This window comes from Chiloscyllium punctatum, chromosome 32 (genome assembly GCF_047496795.1).
Source record: "Chiloscyllium punctatum isolate Juve2018m chromosome 32, sChiPun1.3, whole genome shotgun sequence".
NCBI lineage: Eukaryota > Metazoa > Chordata > Chondrichthyes > Orectolobiformes > Hemiscylliidae > Chiloscyllium > Chiloscyllium punctatum.
In genome coordinates, this window is record NC_092770.1 from 15177493 (window position 1) to 15198654 (window position 21162).

A 21162-nucleotide genomic window follows, 5' to 3' on the forward strand; every position below is an offset into this window, starting at 1 on the left:
ATGGGTACATGAATAGGAAGGGTTTGGAGGGAAATGGGCTCGGTGCTGGCAGGTGGGACCAGATTGAGTTGGGATATCTGGTCGGCATGGACAGGTTGGACCGAAGGGTCTGTTTCCATGCTATACATCTCTATGTCTCTATGATCCTTCAGAAATTCTATGGTACAGCATAAAAATACAAATGACCAAAGTTCAGAATAGCATGCTCACAATATGACAAGTATAACAAAAATTGTACACATCAAATTCTCCTGGTAATTCAGGAGCATTAATATTCCCAATTATACAATAACATGAGCAGATAATCTTCAAAACTGCAAATTAACATTTACCAAAATTATTTATTGTCATTTAGTGCATTTTAAGATTGCTACTGTATCATTAATGCATTTCATATTAGTCAGTTTCATGTCTTAATTTGTCTGAGATTTGCATTACAAAGTGTTGTATTCAGAAAATACACTGTATTTAAAGTGCACAATGTCAAATCAATAATTCAACCATTAACTGAAATTGAATGAAAATGTTGCAAAGTTTGATTGCTTTACAGTGAATGAAAGCCACACACCCTGTCAAATTATTTTGAAATATTCCTTATGAAAATAGAAAGCCAACACACACAAAGCATTTAGTTCTCTTGCAAACATGTTGCAGAACAGTTAAGAAGTCAACATTTATTTCAGCTGTTTTCATTACACACAATTTATTTTCTATGCAATGCCACTGATACAGTTGCAAATATTCTCTAGTCCTTCAAATGCCCGAAACTAAATGCAAATAACAGAAAGAATATTTTCCAGTCCATTGTCATTTGTTGAAATTAACTACCCTTGTAGTACTTAAGCACAGCTATTAAAAACAAAATCAGAGATGGTCGGCCTACTACAGAAATAAATATTTGGAGAAGTAGTCTTAGGAACTACATCATTGTTGATCATTTGAGTAAAACTCATGCATTTTTTCCAATGGTTGGACTTCAGAGTTCCTCCTTGTAAAATCCCAGTTTGGCTAGTGACATTTCCTTCCTCAGATGCATCACTTCCCAAAACATTTGTTCAACTGTAAAAACAAAATGCAAACAGAAAAATATAAATTTTATATATATAGATAACTCTCACATAAGAACATAGATGGAGGAGTAAGTTATTTGACACTTCATAATTGCTCCAACAGTCAATAAGATCATCCTTGATCCAGTCTGTGCTTTAATTCATTTTTCTACCCATACCTCAAAACAAATCTGTCTAACCCAACTTGAATACACGCATTGACCCAACCTTCACTGCTCACTGGGGATGAGAATTCCAAATTCGAACATCACATCTTTGAGCAAACTTTAATCATAGCTGCTAAAATCTTCTTTTACTTGGTCATCATTTCTGACTGATTGTGGTTCTTCAAAATGGCTCGGGATATTCTTTAAGATTAAAGCATCCATATAAAAGCAAATTATTTTTGCTTTCTTTAATAAAAGGAGAATGCCAATTAAGGGAGAAAAAAAAAGAATTCCTATATCAGCAAGTCCAAAAGCCAAACTGGGAACTGAGAACTGAAGATGGGAGGTGGGAATTTAGATGCGAAGGGAGGGAACGGCTGGTTGATGAAAAAGTAAAATACACCTGTATGAACTTGGAAAAAGAGGTGTAACAAAGAATGCTTCTGTGCCACTGCGACAATCCAATACACAATAAAAGGCACAAAAACATATGAACAATTTCTTGGCAAGGAAGCTTTTTTATTACAAGTCCCTCCTGTATAAGCAGAAAGGTTTGGGTAGATCTGTGGAGACAACTCAATGCTTCACAGTTAACTCCATAGGTAACTTGCTTTGAATCAACAACTTCTTTTTTGAATTCATTGAGCCACTTTTGCTAGTTTCCTAGTTGAACTTTATTTCGATACTGCTACTATTTTGAAGGTTGCAATTTCATTGTCAGATAGCACCACAACCACTTAAAAATTACGCGTGGTTTGGAACCTTAGCAAAGCAAGTTCATAATTTGCTTTGGGACTGTGTCAGTTTGGGAAACCTTGTTGGTATGAAGGAGTTGGACTGAAGGGTCTGTTTCTGTGCTGTATGATGCTATAACTCTGGTGCATCCTTAACTGTCAAAAAAAAAGGGTTTTAATTGCAATTGCCATTTTCAAAATAATCACTTACCATCTTGCTGTTTAACAAGACCCTGCTGAATATACCGAATATAAGTGAAGAAGTTGCATACAGACATAATCTAGAGGGCAAGACAGAAAAAAAAACTATGTTTGTACAAGAATTATACCAATTATCTGATTTACAGAATTAAAGTACAATGATAGTTTTTGAATATAAAGAAGGTGAAACATTCCTTACCCTGTATCTACAAAATGGTGAAACATAGTAATAACTACTGGAATCTCCCAATTTTATTCGATGCTTACACGTTTTAGTTTGACCACTTAGAGCACATTTTCTGTGAAAATAGTATGGCAGAATAAGAGATGAAGCAAATTCAAATCATATTATGTAATCATCATCAAAACTTAATAGCTGGAGATTCGCTCCAGTGAAGCGAAGGCACCGGAAACTATATGCTAACCAAAAATCATTGAAGGGATAAACATACATATTTAAATGTATACCAGAACTAGGAACGCAGGAAGACCTCTCATTTTCAACATTTCCTTACTAAACCAATGGTGAGGAACCCTTGAACTGAAAGAGCAAATGGAGTGTTTGCTGTAATAAAAAAAAGTGATTTGAGGCAATTATTGGCCAAACTATTTAATTATTAGAACCTTAGAGTATAGGTATTCAATAATGCCTTCAATAACTTGTTTATTTTGTTCATTTTCAAGACACCGGTATTACCGAAATGGCCAGAATTTGTTGTCCATCCCCAGATGTCCCTGAAAGATGGCGAAACAGTTTTTCTTACACCACTGCAGTTCACATAGTGAAGGTATTCCCACAGAATAGTTAGATAGCAAGTTCCAAGATTTTGAGCAAGTTACTTTAAAAGAAATGGTGATGCATGCTCAGGTTTGCATGGTGTGGGTTTACAGGGGAACTGGAGATAGTGGCATTCTTATTCACTTCCCACCCATGTCCATTCAGATAGATTATTTTACCAATAACAGTTTTCTGATCGAAACGTGAAAATGCTGGAGAACCTCAGCACATTTGGCAGCAGCTGTGAAGATAGAAACAGAATTCCAAGTTTCAATTCTGATATTACTCTTATTCAAAACTGAAAGGGGATGGAAAATGGTTAGTTTAATGTTGTTGACGGGGGAAGGAGGAGCGAGTGGAACAGATGGCAAGTATGCCCAGAGCCCAAGGCAAAATGAGTCCTAATGGTGGAAAAGGATAAATAGAAATGTAAAATAGGTGTAAAATGATAGGTGTTAAAAAGGAGTAAGTGAACCTGCTCTGCTAAGAGCAAAGTCAAGAAATCAGGAGGGGTAGAATCAAAACAAAGCAGAGAGAGATCATGCTCTGAAGTTGTTGAAATCAATGTGGAGTCCTGAAGACTGTAAAGCACCTAAGTGGAAAATAAACTTAAGTAGAACTTTGTTGGAAGACTACACCAAACACAAGATGGAACTGTTAGCATGGAAGCAAAAAGATTTTTATTAAAAATGCCAAGCAGCTGAAAGATCAATGTGATTCTTGTGGAGAGCTTAGAGGTACTCTGCAAAGCAGTGAAGCAATCTACATTTGGTCTTGGCAATGGCAAAGAGAGAATTTGCTGATCACCAAGCTAAAAATGTGTTGCTGAAAAAGCGCACGTCAGGCAGCATCCAAGGAGCAGGAGAATCGACGTTTCAGGCAGAAGCCCTTCTTCAGGAATGAGGAAAGTGTGCCAAGCAAGCTAAGATAAAAGGTAGGGAGGAGGGACTTGGGGGAAGGGGCACTGGAAATGCGATAGGTGGAAGGAGGTTAAGGTGAGGGAGATAGGCCGGTGTGGGAGTGGGGGCAGAGAGGTCAGGAAGAAGATTGCAGGTTAGGAAGGTGGTGCTGAGTTCGAGGGTTGGGACTGAGACAAGGTGGGGGAAGGGGAAATGAGGAAACTGGAGAAATCTGAGTTCATCCCTTGTGGTTGGAGGGTTCCTAGGCGGAAGATGAGGCGCTCTTCCTCCAGCAGTCGTGTTGCTATGGTCTGGCGATGGAGGAGTCCAAGGACCTGCATGTCCTTGGTGGAGTGGGAGGGGGAGTTGAAGTGTTGAGCCATGGGTTGGTTGGTCCGGGTGTCCCAGAGGTGTTCTCTGAAATGTTTCGCAAGTAGGCGGCCTGTCACCCCAATATAGAGGAGGCCACATCGGGTGCAGCAGATGCAGTAAACGATGTGTGTGGAGGTGCAGGTGAATTTGAGACAGATATGGAAGGATCCCTTGGGGCCTTGGAGGGAAATAAGGGGAGAGGTGAGGGCGCAAGTTTTGCATTTCTTGCAGTTGCAGGGGAAGGTGCCAGGAGTGGAGGTTGGGTTGGTGGGGGGTGTGGACCTGACGAGGGAGTCACAGAGGGAGTGGTCTTTTCGTAACGCTGATAGGGCAGGGGAGGGAAATATATATGAGGACATGCCACAACCCAAAGGACTAGCCACACTACCATACATCAAAAACATTTCTGAATTGACAGCCAGACTACTGTGACCACGAGGACTCAAACCTACACAAACAGCACACAAACCTACAGCCACTCTCTGACAACAACTCACCAGGACGAAGGACCCGATACCCAGCATGAGCAAAACCAATGGCAAAACCAATGTAGTGTACAAAATCCCATGCAAGGACTGCACAAAACACTACATAGGACAAACAGGAAGACAGCTAACGGTCCGCATCAATGAACACCAACTAGCCACGAAAGAACATGACCAGCTATCCTTAGTAGCCACACACTCAGATGACAAGCAACATGTGTTTGACTGGGACAACACTACTATTATAGGACAAGCCAAATAGAGAACAGCCAGGGAATTCCTAGAGGCATGGCACTCATCCACAGAATCAATCAATAAGCACATCGACCTGGACCCAATATACCGGCCACTGCAGCGGACAGCTGGGACTGACAACTGGAGGCGGCAGGTACAAATCACTATAAATGCCAGAGGAAAGATCACAGAAGCGCTTCACAGGAGGCTCCCAAGCACTGAGGATGTCACCTAGACAGGGGACGAAACGTCTGCAACACAAACTCCCAGCTCGGCGAACAGAACCACAACATGTATATGGAGGTTGGTGGGGTGGTAGGTGAGGACCAGTGGGGCTCTGTCCTGGTGGCGATTGGAGGGGCAGGGCTCAAGGGCGGAGGAGCGGGAAGTGATCACCAAGCTAGCTTTCTAACAATCCCTTAGATTTCTTCTGAGAGGGAGAGTCAGGACGTAGGGGAGAGAGAGCGCGAGAGAGAGAGAGCGCGAGAGAGAGAGAGCACGAGAGAGAGAGAGCACGAGAGAGAGAGAGCACGAGAGAGAGAGAGCACGAGAGAGAGAGGCGCAAAGGGGACAGGGGACTTGCACGCGAGGCATGATGGAGGGGCGGGGGAGGCGTGCAGGAGCTGTGAGGGAGGGGCAGGGGGTGCACGAATCGTGATGAAGGGGCAGCGCGCGCAAGCCAGTGAAGGCTCTGCACACGAGAGACAGCGCACAAGCGGGTCGATGATGGGGTTGATGGTGCTTAAAGATATTCCAAGTAAAACTCGCATGTGTCCCTGCAAATGAAAAAAATCTTTCACCTCCATAAACGTTCTGTGTAACTCAAAAAAAACCTGCACTCTCGGGGATGAGTGTTGCCAGCATCATTTATTGCCCAACTCTAGCTTGCCTCAAGGTGGTGATAGCAGGCTGCTTCTTTGAACCAGAGTAGCTTACTAGGCTACTTCAAAGGGCAGTTAGAATTAATCAATTCCTTTGGCTTGGCAAAAGTGAAATACTGCAGATACTGGGAACCTGAAATAAGAACAGAAATGCTGGAAAACTTAACAGTACTGATAACAGCTGTGGAGACAAAGAAAAGTTAGCATTTCAGGTTGACAACCTTTTACCAGAACTGAGCAGAAAGAGAGATTTAAGAGTTCTTAAAACAGGCAGAAGGTGGGAGGAACAGACAAGATCTTTGATAGGATAGTGCCAGAGGAAATAAAATAGTAAAGATTCAATGACAACAGTCAAAAAGGGTAGCAATAAATATACTGAATCAATTAAGGTTGCATCTAAATGGGGTATGAAATCCTATATTAAAAAATCTGAATGCAACATGAAGGGATAAAGGAATATGACAAAGATAAAGCAGCAAAACGCCCATATCTGCTCTCACCCCTCACCCTCCCTTACAAACCATGATAACATTTCCCTTTATCCTCACCATCCACTCCCAGACTTCATACTCAATGCATCAGCCTCCCTGGTTTCCACCAGCTCCACTACAAAGTAACCACTGAAGACATTTCCACTGCCTTCCTTTTCTTCATTCTGTAGAGATTGTTCCTTGCATTTCCCAGTCACTGCTTACATATCCATCCTCCCCATTCAAGAAATACAGCACCTGCCTTTACACTTCCATTTTTTTTCACCATCCAAAGCCCCAAACACTCCAAGGGATATGGAGAATTTTGTACTACTTTCAATTAAACAACCATTTCTCTTCCGTTCTGACGACAAATCAGAGTCATAGTGATGTACAGCATTGAAACAGACCCTTTGGTCCAACCCGTCCATGCCAACCAGATATCCCAATCCAATCTAGTCCCACCTGCCAGCACCCGGCCCATATCCCTCCAAACCCATATTTATATACCTATCCAAATGCCTTTTAAAATGTTGCAATTGCATCAGCCTCCACCACTTTCTCTGGCAGTTCACTACATATACGTCCCATCCTGTGTGAAAACGTTGCCCCTTAGGTCTGCTTTTATATCTTTCCCCTCTCACCCGAAACCTATGCCCTCTAGTTCTGGACTCCCTGACCTCAGGGAAAAGACTTGGTCTATTTATCCTATCCATGCCACTCATAATTCTGTAAATCTCAGATACTCCAGGGAAAAACAGCCCCACTGGTTCAGCGTCGCCCTATATCTCAATTCCTCCAACCCTGGCAACATCCTTGAAAATCTTTTCTGAACCTTTTCAAGTTTCACCACATCTTTCTGATAGGAAGGAGACCAGAATTGCACGCAATATTCCAACAGTGGCCTAACCAATGTCCTGTACAGCCGCAACATGACCTCCCAACACCTGTACTCAATACTCTGACCGATAAAGGAAAGCATAGCAAACGCCTTCTTCACTATCCTATTTACCTGCGACTCCACTTTCAAGGAGCTATGAACCTGCACTCCAAGGTCTCTTTGTTTAGCAACACTCCCTAGGACCTTACCATTAAGTGCATAAGTTCTGCTAAGACTTGCTTTCCCATAATGTAGCACCTCACAGTTATCTGAATTAAACTCCATCTGCCACTTCTCAGCCCATTGGCCCATCTGATCAAGATCCTGTTGTAATCAGAGGTAACCTTCTTCGCTGTCCACCACACCTCCAATTTTGGTGTCATCAGGAAAACTTACTAACTGTACCTCTTATACTCACATCCAAATCATTTATGTAAATGACAAAAAGTAGAGGACCTAGCACCGATCCTTGTGGCACTCCACTGGTCACAGGCCTCCAGTCTGAAAAACAACTCTCCACCACCACCCTCTGTCCTCTACCTTTGAGCCAGTTCTGTATCCAAATGGCTAGTTCTCCCTTTATTCCGTGAGATCTAACCTTGCTAACCAGTCTCCCATGGGGAACCTTGTTGAACGCCTTACTGTGAAGTCCATATAGATCACATCTACCACTCTGCCCTCATCAATCCTCTTTGTTACTTCTTCAAAAAACTCAAATGAAGTTTGTGAGACACGAGTTCCCCACGCAGAAAACCATGTTGACTATCCCTAATCGGTCCTTGCCTTTCCAAATACATGTACATCCTGTCCCTCAGGATTCCCTCCAACAACTTGCCCAACACCGAGGTCAGGCTCACTGGTCTATAGTTCCCTGGCTTGTCCTTACCACCCTTCTTAACCAGTGGCACCATGTTAGTCAACCTCTAGTCTTCCAGCACCTCACCTGTGACTACAAATATCTCAGCAAGAGGCCCAGCAATCACTTCTCTAGCTTCCCAGAGTTCTCGGGTACAACTGATCAGGTCCTGGGGATTTTATTGACCCAAAACATTAACTCTGATTCTCTCCACCAATGCTGCCTGACTTGCTGAGCTTCTCCAGCCTACCTTCAATCTTATTTCACTACAATCGGATGTAGGCCAGACTAGGTAATGACAGCTTTCAATCAAACCAGCTGAATTTCTACATTAATCTAACAGCTTCAGTTTTTTTTAAAAAACTAAACCAAATAGTCATTTCCAGGGTTCTTTTAAAATAAGTTCAAACTATCAATATGCTTGTCCAAGAGCAATAACCCCAAAATTTACTCATTCTAATGACACCTTTTCATCTTCTTCAAAATGCTTATTTTTTCCTAATTCTTCCGACAACTTGTTCCTGAAATGTGGCAGATTTTTTTTTAAGAAATTGTCACATCCCGTGCTGTATTTCCCATGGCACAGCTGTGCTGAAAATTAAACTGTCATAATGCAGAAAATGATCACCACACAACATACTCCAACATAAACAACGGGTATTTTGAAGAATCTCTTGCTCTGGTCAGTGAATTTGCTTTACAAATAAATTCACCATTTTTTTATAGTATTTGAACAACTTATTTATTATGGTGTCAATGTGTTTTGTGTAAAGCTATTACACGTACCAGCACTTCTATTCAATATGGATGAATTTTGTCAATAGATTACAAATGTGACAGCAATTTAATGCAATGAATCTGAAGAACGTGCCCGAATCAGATACTCAGTTTCTAGCCACTAATATCTTAATTTTTAAGGTTTGCTGCATTTTTGTATGAAAGACATTTGCATTCAAAACGTAATTTCTCTGGTTTCTAAAGATACATTTTTGTGAATTAGTAATTAATTTACTGAACCAGAGACAAACTACTTGAGAATACTACCTTCTGTAAAATTAATAGATGACTGGAATCCTTTTGCCTTTTAACAAATCACATTGGCATTATGCAGCAATGTTCTCAAAGAAATATCTTTCAACATGTTAAGACATCACAAAGTGATTCATAATCAGTAAATTGCTTTTTGATGCAAAACTCATTAGATAAGTAGATGGTTGGAGATACCTTGCCAGAATTTTTTTTTTTTAAAAACTCTCTATAATTTAGCAGTGAGAAATTACTCTATCAAACAGGCATCAAAACAGTCATGATTTGGAGATGCCGGTATTGGACTGGGGTGTACAAAGTTAAAAGTCACACAACACCACGTGTAGCTAGCTAACACCAATTGTTACAGCTAACCTGAGAATGCAACTTTAAAAAAAAAAGGCTGTGTGATTTACACATGAAAGAAGTGAAACTATCATGGTACTCGAACAGATGAAAGACTCAACAGACAATCAAGGTATTTTTCAATGTATAATTTCAGTTACATCACACTGTAAATTTTTGCTATAAATTCTGTGCCTTACAATTGTGTCCTCCACAATCACCTGATGGAGGAGCGGCACTCCGAAAGTTAGTGTGCTTCCAATTAAACCCGTTGGACTATAACCAGGTGTTGTGTGATTTTTAACTTAGCATCAAAAGAGGGCATGGTTTTCTCAAAGAGGTAATGCACCCAAACTGAATGTGTTCTCTACAAAATACCATTCTTCCCATCGACCTAACAAGTTACTTTGCAACTGTTGGCACCAGAACAAAGTCTACTTACATGTACTTGCCACATGGAGGAATTGGATATCAGTCAGATGTGCAAGTCATGGTCAACTGCTACCCAATTGAGGGGAACTGTTTCTACATCCACCTGGCATTAGTTGAGCTCAAACTACCATAATATTCTACAACACCAGTAAATGTATTGTACACTATTTACATTTATCATATTATTAAAATTGTGGCATTACCCTAATAAAACAAGGCTCTTAACAGTGATCTTATACAATACTGAAGTACCATTCTTGGGCACAAATTTACAACCTTCAGCCCCTCAATCCAGATGTTCAGCAGTTTTTTAAAAAAACAAACTTTGCATATTACATGATAATAAATGCCTGTCAATTTTTTTGTAATTGTGTTTTTTGTTTAAAATAAACCTTAGAGGGATGATAGTAAAACCAATTTTGGAATTCTAGAGAATCAATTGATCAAGAAAGATACAATGTTAATTGCTCACTAGCTACACAAAGTGCAAAAAATAACTTACGTTGCAATTTCAGCTCTCCATCCACTATACAGAGAGGTGGGGGGAAAGGCATCAGGATGCAAAACAATAGGAAAGAAAAAGAAAAAAAAGCAGCTTCAGCAAAGCAAAGGATAAAGATGAGTTTGTTTTTCACGCAAAAGAAATCTTAAGTATTTTAGTTTTGAAACTGCTCTAATCACAAAATAGGAAAATTTATTGTTGCCTCATGTAAGAGCTCGATTATTGCTGGAAGGTGCAACAGGCTGTCAAAGCTTTTCACCTTGCATTTATCAGGACATAATTGCAAGAATATTACATTTTAAAGGAAAAATGGTCTATGACAAAACGAGCAGGTGCTGATTGGAAGACGGGTGGATAAGCGGCACTGCCGTGGAGAATGCACCAGGAAACACATGGCAGACAAGCTTTTATTTAAATTCATACCTAGCAAGTCAGATGATTGAACTATCCCCATGTGGAACACACCAGGGAATTACTATCCCTCAAGCTTTTGTTTCATTACTAACGTGGATGTTTGTTTTGTGATGCAAAAGACAATGTCTTGTCTTTGCGATTATATGCAGTTTCTAGCACACAAATGACCTACACTTCAAGACCCAAATAATTTAAAATTTGATTTAGTGCTATTCTTAGCAGAATCAAATCAGCCAAATAACTGGTGAATGTATCAAACAGCACATCTCTTTCACAGTTCATAACAGGCAGGGTCACTGACCATACTCAACCAGTCCATGCTTACAAAACACATAATAGATATCTAACATTAGACAGGTTCTGAAATTGGACAGCACATGCTAAACAAACCAGATTGACTAGGGAATCTGAAGCATGGGAACAGAGGCTCAAGATAAGGGGCATTTAAGGCCGAGACAGGAGAAATTTCTTCACAGGATCATAAATCTTTGGAATTCTTTATCCTAAAGAATTATGGATACTCCTTTTTATAATATTATATGATGAGATAGAAGATTTTTCATTTCTCGGGGAAATAGAGGGAAAACGGGAGTGGGCAAAAAAGTGAACTTCAGTCTGAGGATCAATAAGGATTCTATTAATACTGGAATAAGCTCAAAAGGTCTATTGGTGTATTAATGATCCTATTTCCTATGTTGAAATTGGGGATAAATTGCAGATCATCAGTAATCTATATGACTGAAGTTATTTCCTTGGCAAACTCAAGTGACCCCGATAGCATCTCAGTACATACTGCCTGCTTATAACTGCTTCCATATTTGACCTGTAGTGAGAGATATTGAGCCAAATTCTGTGCTCAATGAAACATACTTCAACACCATGACTGAATAAATTAACTTCCTACTATTCTCAGTCAAAAGATGATCTGGAGGTGCCAGTGTTGACTGGGATGAACAAGGTCAGAAGTCATAACACCGAAGTATTGATGAACAGGTTTATTTGAAATCACAAGCTTTTGGAGCACTGCTCCTTTGTTAGGAGATTTCACCTGATGAAGGAACAGCGGTCCAAAAGCTTGTGATTTCAAATAAACCTGTTGGACTATAACCTGGTGTCGTGTGACTTCGGATTCAGACAAAAGATGACTACTTGATGTTTTGCGACAAAGGAATTACCAAAATCATTTTTAACAAAATCCCTGGAAATAACTTCATCATATGCAATTTTAGAGAAGGTGATGGCCTAGTGGTATTATCACAAGATCATTAAATCAAGAAACTCGACTAACCTTCTGGGGAACATTCCCCCCATGCCAGATGGTGGAATTTGACTGCAATAAAAAATCTGAAATTAAGAATCTACTGAGGATCAGGAAACCATTATCAATTGTCAGAAAACCCTGTCAGTTCAATAATGCACTTCAAGGAAGGAAATTTAACTTCTTCACCTGATCTGTCCTACATGCGACTCTAGGCTCACAGCAATGTGGTTGACTCTCAACTGCACTGTTAAAAGTCGAGAGGGTGATGCTGGAAAAGCACAGCAGGTCAAGCAGCATCCAACTAGCAGGAACATTGATGTTTTTGCCTGAAACATTGATTTTTCTGCTGCTCGGATGCTGCCTGACCTACTGTGCTTTTCCAGCACCACACACTCAACTCTAAATCTCCAGCATCTGCAGTCCTCACTTTCAACTGCACTCTTAAATGGCCTAGCAAGGCACTCAGTTGTATCAATCACTACAAAGTCTCAAAGAAACAAAATCAGACCACCTAGCATCAACCTAGGCACCGGCAAAGAGAAATGTAGGAACAGTTCTATCCTCCTTACTGACATGTGGGAGCTAGTGCCAAACTTGGGAGAGCTGGATATCAGTGGGTATCAGGGCAAACTCTTCACTGGTTTGAGTTATACTTAGCACACAGAAAGATAGTTGGGGTTTTTGGAGGTCAGTCATCTCTGCAGGAGTTCCTCAGGGTAGTGGACAATGCACAACCATCATCTGCTGCTTCAACGATCTTCACTCAAAGGTCAGAAATAGTGATGTCTGCCAATGATTGCACATGTTCAGCACCATTCCCGACTCCTCAGATACTGAAGCATCCATGTTCTAATACAGAAAGACCTAGACAGTAACAGTCGTGCCACACAGATGCCAGGCAATGAGCATCTCCAAAAAGCAACAATGGCAACATTCAATAGTGTTTCACTAAATCCCCCACTAACAACATTCTAGGGATTACCACTGACCAGAAACTCCACCGGACTCCCCACATAAACACAACAGCTACAACAGCAGGTCAGAGACTAGGAATACTGCAGCAAGTAACTTGCCTACTGATTCCCCAAAGTCTATTCACAGTCTGCAAGTCACAGGTCAGGAGCATGATGGAATCCCAACCACTTTTCTGGATGGGTGCAGCTCCAACAACACAAGAACCATGACACCATCCAGGACAAACCAGCCTGCTCGAGTGGCACATCCACAAAAGTCCACTCCATCCAATGACAGAAGGTTTACAACTAAGATGCAACATCTTATTTAATCGTGACTAATTATCACTATTTTGCTTTTATCATGAGATGTCAACTTCAATTTACACATTTGTTGAACATAGGTTGAAGAATCTGTACTTGTCAATATTCTGCAAAATGCTTGTTTCAAACTTAGACTTCTTGATTTTAAGACTGTAGAACATAGATTTTCTCTGAATACCCATTACCTAAAACATCCCAGCTAGGTATACTGGCTCTCACTAACTGCAGTAGAGATTGATAGTTATACTCAAATCTTTATTTTTTCAACATTTCTGTATCATATGGACTGAGCAATATTCATACTAGATCAAAAATCAACTCTTCAACAATGGCTATTTTTCACAGCTTGCTTAATTCCACACAAGGTTGACTCAAGTTCAAACAGTTTCATGAATCAAAACTTGCTATTTCAGTTTGACTTCAAAAATTTCTTCATACTGTGGCATATTTGTTACTAAGAGTGCATATGTAGTTAAACAGAAAATTATATAATGTAGCAAAGTGTGCAGTCAAACACAAAAAATAAAGTTTAAAACAAAATTAGAAATGATAAGTCACAAATATTAATGCTTCTGCAGTGCTGGTATAGGAGGCTGAAATCAATTTTAAATTTTAAAAATCATCCTTGTGATATGGGTATTGCTGACACACCCACAATGTTGTTGAGTAGTGAATACCGCAAGTTAACCCAGTAACAATGAACAAAGAGCAATGTATGACCACGCAAGATTGGTACAAGACTTGGTGGGTACACTGTTCTCATTTCTCTATTCTTTTTGTTCTTTTAAGTAGAGGATATCACAGGTTTTAGAGATGCTGCCAAACAAGCCTTGTTAAGGTGCTACAAAGCTTGTCATAGAGAACACAAAATAGTTCAGGCAGCGGATATCTAAATTTAATGTTATGCTGTTTAAGTAGGTATCATGAAAATAGAAATATGCTCATAAGTTTTGAAAACAGTGACTGTTAAAGTAGTTATTGAAATAGACAATTTAAAGTTGTGTGTTAATTAGCCAATCTGATCAAAACATCTGCCAACTTAAAAATACAAAATCAATTTCTGCACATAACATTCTAATATAACCTGGACACAAATCTACCAGATCTAAGATTTTTATATACTGTATACTGCATACCAAAATGAGTAAATTTTCTTGATGTGACTTTTGGCATATGCATAGTTGAGATTTTCCCATTGTTCTTTGTATTCTTTTGGTTAGCTCTGAGTCACTCAACTTAACATCATAGAGTGATCATGTTAAGTATTATTCTCTCAAAGCGCTGCTCATTTGTGGCATTCCTTTTCCCAGAAAGCAATGGAGCCAGATTCATTTAATTTATTCAATTTTAAGTTAGGTAGATTCTTGATAGACAAATGAATCAGAATTTTGGACAGGACAGGAGAGGGAAAGGGGTGGTACAGACAGGAGATAGAGTTGAGACAACAATCAGATTAGATATGAACTTATTGAATGGCAGAGCAGGCCCAGGTTTACTTCTGCTCCTAACTCATTATCCTTATGAAATCTAACACAAAGGCAAAATACTGCTGATGTGAGAGCCTGAAATTAAACAAAATTTAATTTGAAAAGAAAATTCTGGAAATACTCAGATCAACAGGAGCATCTTCATAAACAAAGAGTTAACGGTTCGGATTGATAAGCTTCATCACAGCTGAGAAACTTTAGAACATAGAACATAGAAAAATACAGCGCAGTACAGGCCCTTCGGCCCTCGATGTTGCGCCGATCGAAGCCAACCTAACCTACACTAGCCCAATAACCTCCATGCGCTTGCCCAATGCCCGCTTAAATGACCATAAAGAGGGAGAGTCCACCACTGCTACTGGCAGGGCATTCCATGAACTCACAACCCGCTGAGTAAAAAAATCTACCCCTAACATCTGTCCTATATCTACCACCCCTTAATTTAAAGCTGTGTCCCCTAGTAACAGCTGACTTCATTAGCGGAAAAAGGTTCTCACTGTCAACCCGATCTAAACCCCTAATCATCTTGTACACCTCTATCAAATCTCCCCTAAACCTTCTTTTCTCCAATGAGAAAAGTCCCAAGTGCCTCAGCCTTTCCTCGTACGATCTTCCTACCATGCCAGGCAACATCCTGGTAAACCTCCTCTGCACTCGTTCCAATGCCTCCACATCCTTCCTATAGTATGGCGACCAAAACTGCACACAATACTCCAGATGAGGCCGCACCAGAGTCTTATACAACTGCAACATGACCTCAGGACTTCGGAACTCAATTCCTCTACTAATAAAGCCCAGTACACCATATGCCTTCTTCACAGCACTATTTACCTGGGTGGCAACTTTCAGAGATCTGTGTACATGGACACCAAGATCCCTCTGCTCATCCACACTACCAAGTAGTCTACCATTAGCCCAGTAATCCATCTTCTTGTTACTCCTACCAAAGTGAATGACTTCACACTTAGCTACATTGAATTCCATTTGCCACCTTACTGCCCAGCTCTGCAACTTATCTATATCGCGCGGTAACCTGCCACATCCTTCTTTGCTGTCCACAACTCCACTGACTTTCGTGTCATCCGCAAACATGCTCACCCAGCCTTCAAGCCCCTCCTCCAGGTCATTTATAAAAATGACAAACAGCAATGGTCCCAAAACAGATCCTTGTGGAACACCGCTAGTAACTGCGCTCCAAGATGAACCTATACCATCAACTACTACCCTCTGTCTCCTTCCAGCCAGCCAATTCCTAATCCAAACCTCTAATGCACCCTCAATGCCATACCTCCGTAGTTTTTGCATTAGCCTGCCATGGGGTACCTTATCGAACGCCTTGCTAAAATCCATATACACCACATCTACTGCTTTATACTCATCCACTTCCTTGGTCACCTTCTCAAAGAATTCAATAAGGTTTGTGAGGCACGACCTGCCCTTCACAAAACCATGCTGACTATCCTTGATTCCTATCCAGATGTTCATAAATCCTATCCCTTACAATTCTCTCTAAGACTTTGCCCACAACAGAAGTGAGACTCACTGGCCTATAGTTACTCGGGCTATCCCTGCTCCCCTTCTTGAAGGGGACCACATTCGCTATCCTCCAGTCTTCTGGCACCATTCCCGTAGACGACGATGACATAAAAATCAAGGCCAATGGCTCCGCTATCTCCTCCCTAGCTTCCCAGAGGATCCTAGGATAAATGCCATCAGGCCCAGGGGACTTATCTATTTTCATCCTTTCCAGTATTCCCCAGACCTCTTCCCTACGTACCTCAAGGCCATCCATTCTAATCACTTGTGACTCAATATTCACATCAGCAACAGTGTCCTGTTCCTGAGTGAATACTGATGAAAAGTATTGATTTAGTGTCTCACCAATCTCCTCCGCCTCCACACACAACTTCCCACTACTATCCTTGACTGGACCGATACCTACCCTAGTCATCCTTTTATTCCTGACATACCTATAGAAAGCCTTTGGGTTTTCCCTAATCCTACCAACTAAGGACTTTTCATGTCCCCTTCTCGCTGCTCTTAGCTCTCTCTTTAGATCCTTCCTGGCTACCTTATAACTCTCAATCGCCCCAACTGAACCTTCACGCCTCATCTTTACATAGGCCACCCTCTTCCCTTTCACAACGGATTCCAATTCCTTATTAAACCACAGCTCCCTCACAAGACCCTTTACTCCCTGCCTGACTGGTACATACTTATCAAGGACACCCATTAGCTGTTCCTTGAACAATCTCCACATATCATTTGTGTTCTTCCCTTGAAGCCTATTTTTCCAATCCACGCATCCTAAGTCATGCCTCACCACATCATAATTTCCCTGCCCCCAGCTATAACTGTTGCCCTGCAGTGCACACTTATCCCTCTCCATCACTAGAGTAAAAGTCACCGAGTTGTGGTCACTGCCCCCGAAGTGCTCACCTACCTCCAAGTCTAACACCTGGCCTGGTTCATTACCTAGAACCAAATCCAGTATAGCCTCACCTCTTGTTGGCCTGTCTACATATTGTGTCAGGAAACCCTCCTGCACACATTGGACAAACACCGACCCATCTAACGAACTCGAGCTATAGCTTTCCCAGTCAATATCTGGGAAGTTAAAGTCCCCCATAACAACCACCCTGCTACTTTCACTCTTCTCCTGAATCATCCTCGCAATACTTTCCTCTACTTCTCTGAGACTATTAGGAGGCCTGAAGAAAACTCCCTAACAGGGTGACCTCACCTTTCCTATTTCTAACCTCCGCCCACATTACCTCAGATGGCAAGTCTTCCTCCATCACCCTTTCTACTGCTGTAATACTATCCTTGATAAGCAATGCCACACCTCCCCCTCTTTTACCCCCATCTCTGACCCTACTAAAACATTTAAACCCTGGAACCTGCAACAACCATTCCTGTCCCTGTTCTACCCACATCTCTGTAATGGCCACAACATCAAAGTCCCAGGTACCAACCCATGCTGCAAGCTCACCTACCTTATTTCTTATACTTCTGGCATTGAAGTATACACAATTCAAGCCACCTTCCTGTTTACAGGCACCCTCCTTCGAGATCGATGCCATGTTCCTAACCTCCCGTCCAGGTTCCCATGCCCCTGCAGAGTTAGTTTAAACCCTCCCAAAGAGCACTAGCAAACCTCCCCCCAAGGATACTGGTGCCCCTCAGGTTCAGGTGTAGACCATCCTGTTTATAGAGGTCCCACCTTCCCCAGAAAGAACCCCAGTTGTCCAGAAACCGGAATCCCTCCCTCCTGCACCATCCCTGTAGCCACGCATTTAACTCTTCTCTCTCCCTATTCCTCGACTCTCTATCACGTGGCACGGGTAACAAACCAGAGACAACGACTCTGTCCGTTCTAGCTCTGTGCTTCCAACCTAGCTCCCTGAAAGCCTGTCTAACATCCTCACCCCTCTTCCTACCGATGTCGTTGGTGCCAACGTGGACCACGATCTGGGGCTGCTCCCCCTCCCCCTTGAGGACCCGGAAAACACGATCAGAGACATCACGTACCCTTGCACCCGGGAGGCAACATACCAATCGTGAGTCTGTCGCCCCCGCAAAACCGCCTATCTGTGCCCCTCACTATAGAGTCCCCAATAACTATCGCTCTACCTTTCTCCACCCTTCCCTTGAGCAACGGGGACAGGCTCCGTGCCCGAGGCCTGAACCTCGTTGCTTACCCCTGGTAAGTCATCCCCCCCACAAGTATCCAAAACGGTATACTTGTTCTTGACGGGAATGACCGCAGAGGGTCCCTGCACTGGCTGCTTCCTCCCACTCCCCCTCACTGTCACCCATCTCTCTATAACTTTCGGAGTAACTACTTCCCTAAAGCTCTGATCTATGACCACCTCTGCCTCCCGAATGATCCGCAGTTCATCCAACTCCAGCTCCAGTTCCCTAACACGGTCTTGGAGGAGCTGGAGATGGGTGTACTTCTTGCAAGTGTAATCAGGAGGGACGCTAATGGCTTCCCTCACCTCATACATGTTGCAAGAGGAACATTGCACTGCCTTCGCTGCCATCCCTCTAAAAGAGAAACTTTAAAAACTAGATCTAAAGAAACAAACAAGCAAAATGCAGCACTTACCTGCTTGTCACAATGGGTTTTATTATTAGGTTAGAGGAGGAGGGTGGGTGGGAGGCTCTACCCCTGTAGTGCCTCGGGTTCCTCGCCTGCGCGCTTTTATAAGAAAAAAACCTTCCCAGGTAAGCTAGCACGACACCAGCTTCCGGGTCCGCTAGGCGCTTAAAAGAAACTTTAAATTTTAGCCGTTAAAAAAACAATAACTGACTATACCGTGACTTAAAAAAACACTACCAGACAGCCGTTACCTGCTCCGCTGAGAAATAAAAACACTTTTAAAAAGCAGGGTGAAGCTATTCAGTTCCTGAAGGCTGCCTTGCCCATCTAAAAGATAATGGCTGATTGGAGACAGAAGCCTCAACTTCTCTCAACTCCTTGATATTTCAAAAACCTACCTACAATCATTTTTGAATAGTTTCAGGTGACCTAGCCTCCACAATTCTCTGGGGTAGAGAATTCTAGACATTCACTATCGTCAGAGATAAAATTCCTTTTCATTGGACTTTTAAAAAGAAAATTTATTTTATAACTACGGCCCTGGGTTCAAGATTCCCAAACCAGTGGAAATATCTTTCCAAGATCTACTCTCTCAAGCCCCCTCAGAATATGGTACCCTTTCTTAAATACAGGGACTGATATTGTACAATCCAGTCCAGGTACGGTCGCATCAGCTCCTTGTACATCAATAACAAAGATGTCTCTACTTCTGAACTTCAACATTTTAGCAATAAAGGCCAACATTTTACATGCCTTAAATACTTGCTGCACCTGCATGGTAACTTTATGTTACATGCACAAGAGTGGAGATCTTTTGAGTTTCTGGGGTTTTTCCAATTTCTACATTAAAAATAGCATATTTGTTGATTCTTCCACCAAATGAGAGAGTCAGAGATGTACAGCATGGAAACAGACCCTTCAGTCCAACCCAACCATTACAACCAGGTATCCCAACCCAATCCAGTCCCACCTGCCAGCACCCAGACCATATCCCTCCAAATGCTTTCTATTCATATACCCACCCAAATGCCTTTTAAATGTTGCAATTATACCAGCCTCCACCACATCCTCTGGCAGCTCATTCCATACATGTACCACCCTCTGTGTGAAAAAGTTGCCCCTTAGGTCTCTTTATATCTTTCCCCTCTCACCCCAAATCTATGCCCTCTACTTCTGGACTACCCCACCCCAGGGAAAAGATTTTGTCTATTTATCCAATCCATGCCCCTCAATTTTGTAAATCTCTAAGGTCACCCCTCAGCTTCTGATGCTTCAGGGAAAACAGCCCCAGCCTCTCCCTATAACTCAATTCCTCCAACCCTGGCAACATCCTTGTAAATATTTTGTGAACCCTTTCAAGTTTCACAACATTTTTCCGATAGGAAGGAGACCAGAATTGCATGCAATATTTCAACAGTGGCCTAACCAATGCACTGTACAGCCACAACATGACCTCCCAACTCCTGTACTCAATACTCTGACCAATAAAAGAAAGCATACCAAATGCTTTCTTCACTATCCTATCTTCCTGCGACTCCACTTTCAAGGAGCTATGAACCTGTACTCCAAGGTCTCTTTGTTCAGTAACACTCCCTAGGACCTTACCATTAAGTGTATAAGTCCTGCTAAGGTTTGCTTTCCCAAAATGCAGCACTTTGCATTTATCTGAATTAAACTCCATCTGCCACTTCTCGGCCCACTGGCCCATCTGGTCAAGATCCTGTTGTATTCTGAGGTAACCTTCTTCGCTGTCCACTACACCTCCAATTTTAGTGTCATCTGCAAGTTTACTAACTATACCTCTTATGCTCGCATCCAAATCATTTATGTAAATGACAAATAGTGGACCCAGTACCGATCCTTGTGGCACTCCACTTGACCTCTCATCTTCTGCAATAAACTCCATCTGCCAAGTTTCTGCTCACTCACTCAACCCATCTATATCCCTTGCAAATTCTTTTACACTCTCATGAGAACATGCACAACCACCTATTTTAGTATCATAAGCAAAACTAGTTATTACAAAATTTGCTCCTCCCTCCAAGCCATACACACAGTTGATTAAAAAGGAACTAGGACTGATCCCTATGGCATGCCACTAAACATGTCTTTTCAACCTGAAAAGGACCTATTAGTCCTGTCTCAGTCTTCTGTGCATCAACTATTTCTCAATCTATGCTAATACATTATATCCAATTCTGTTAGTTCCTACCATATTGTGCAACCATCATTTGCATGTCATCTAGTCAAGTGCCTTGTGGAAATCCAAATACATGATAGCCACTGGTTCCCTTTTATGAACTCAGC

General features: G+C 41.7%; 1 protein-coding gene across 6 annotated transcripts in view; it reads right to left on the reverse strand.

The window, feature by feature from the left end:
• Positions 1-321: 321 nt before the first annotated feature.
• The window catches only part of rab3ip (RAB3A interacting protein (rabin3)), a 70874-nt gene continuing 50033 nt past the window's right edge, over positions 322-21162 (reverse strand). For 4 of the 6 annotated variants that reach the window (XM_072551698.1, XM_072551696.1, XM_072551695.1 and 1 more), the window contains exons 9-13: positions 12014-12055; positions 10312-10335; positions 2351-2450; positions 2162-2231; positions 322-1059 (exon numbers count right to left, since the gene is read on the reverse strand). In XM_072551698.1, coding sequence (XP_072407799.1) covers positions 977-1059; positions 2162-2231; positions 2351-2450; positions 10312-10335; positions 12014-12055 — 319 coding nt within the window. In that variant the 3' untranslated portion in view covers positions 322-976. The remainder of the gene's footprint in view (positions 1060-2161; positions 2232-2350; positions 2451-10311; positions 10336-12013; positions 12056-21162) is intronic. The other 2 variants (XM_072551700.1, XM_072551701.1) reach the window with 2 other exon arrangements.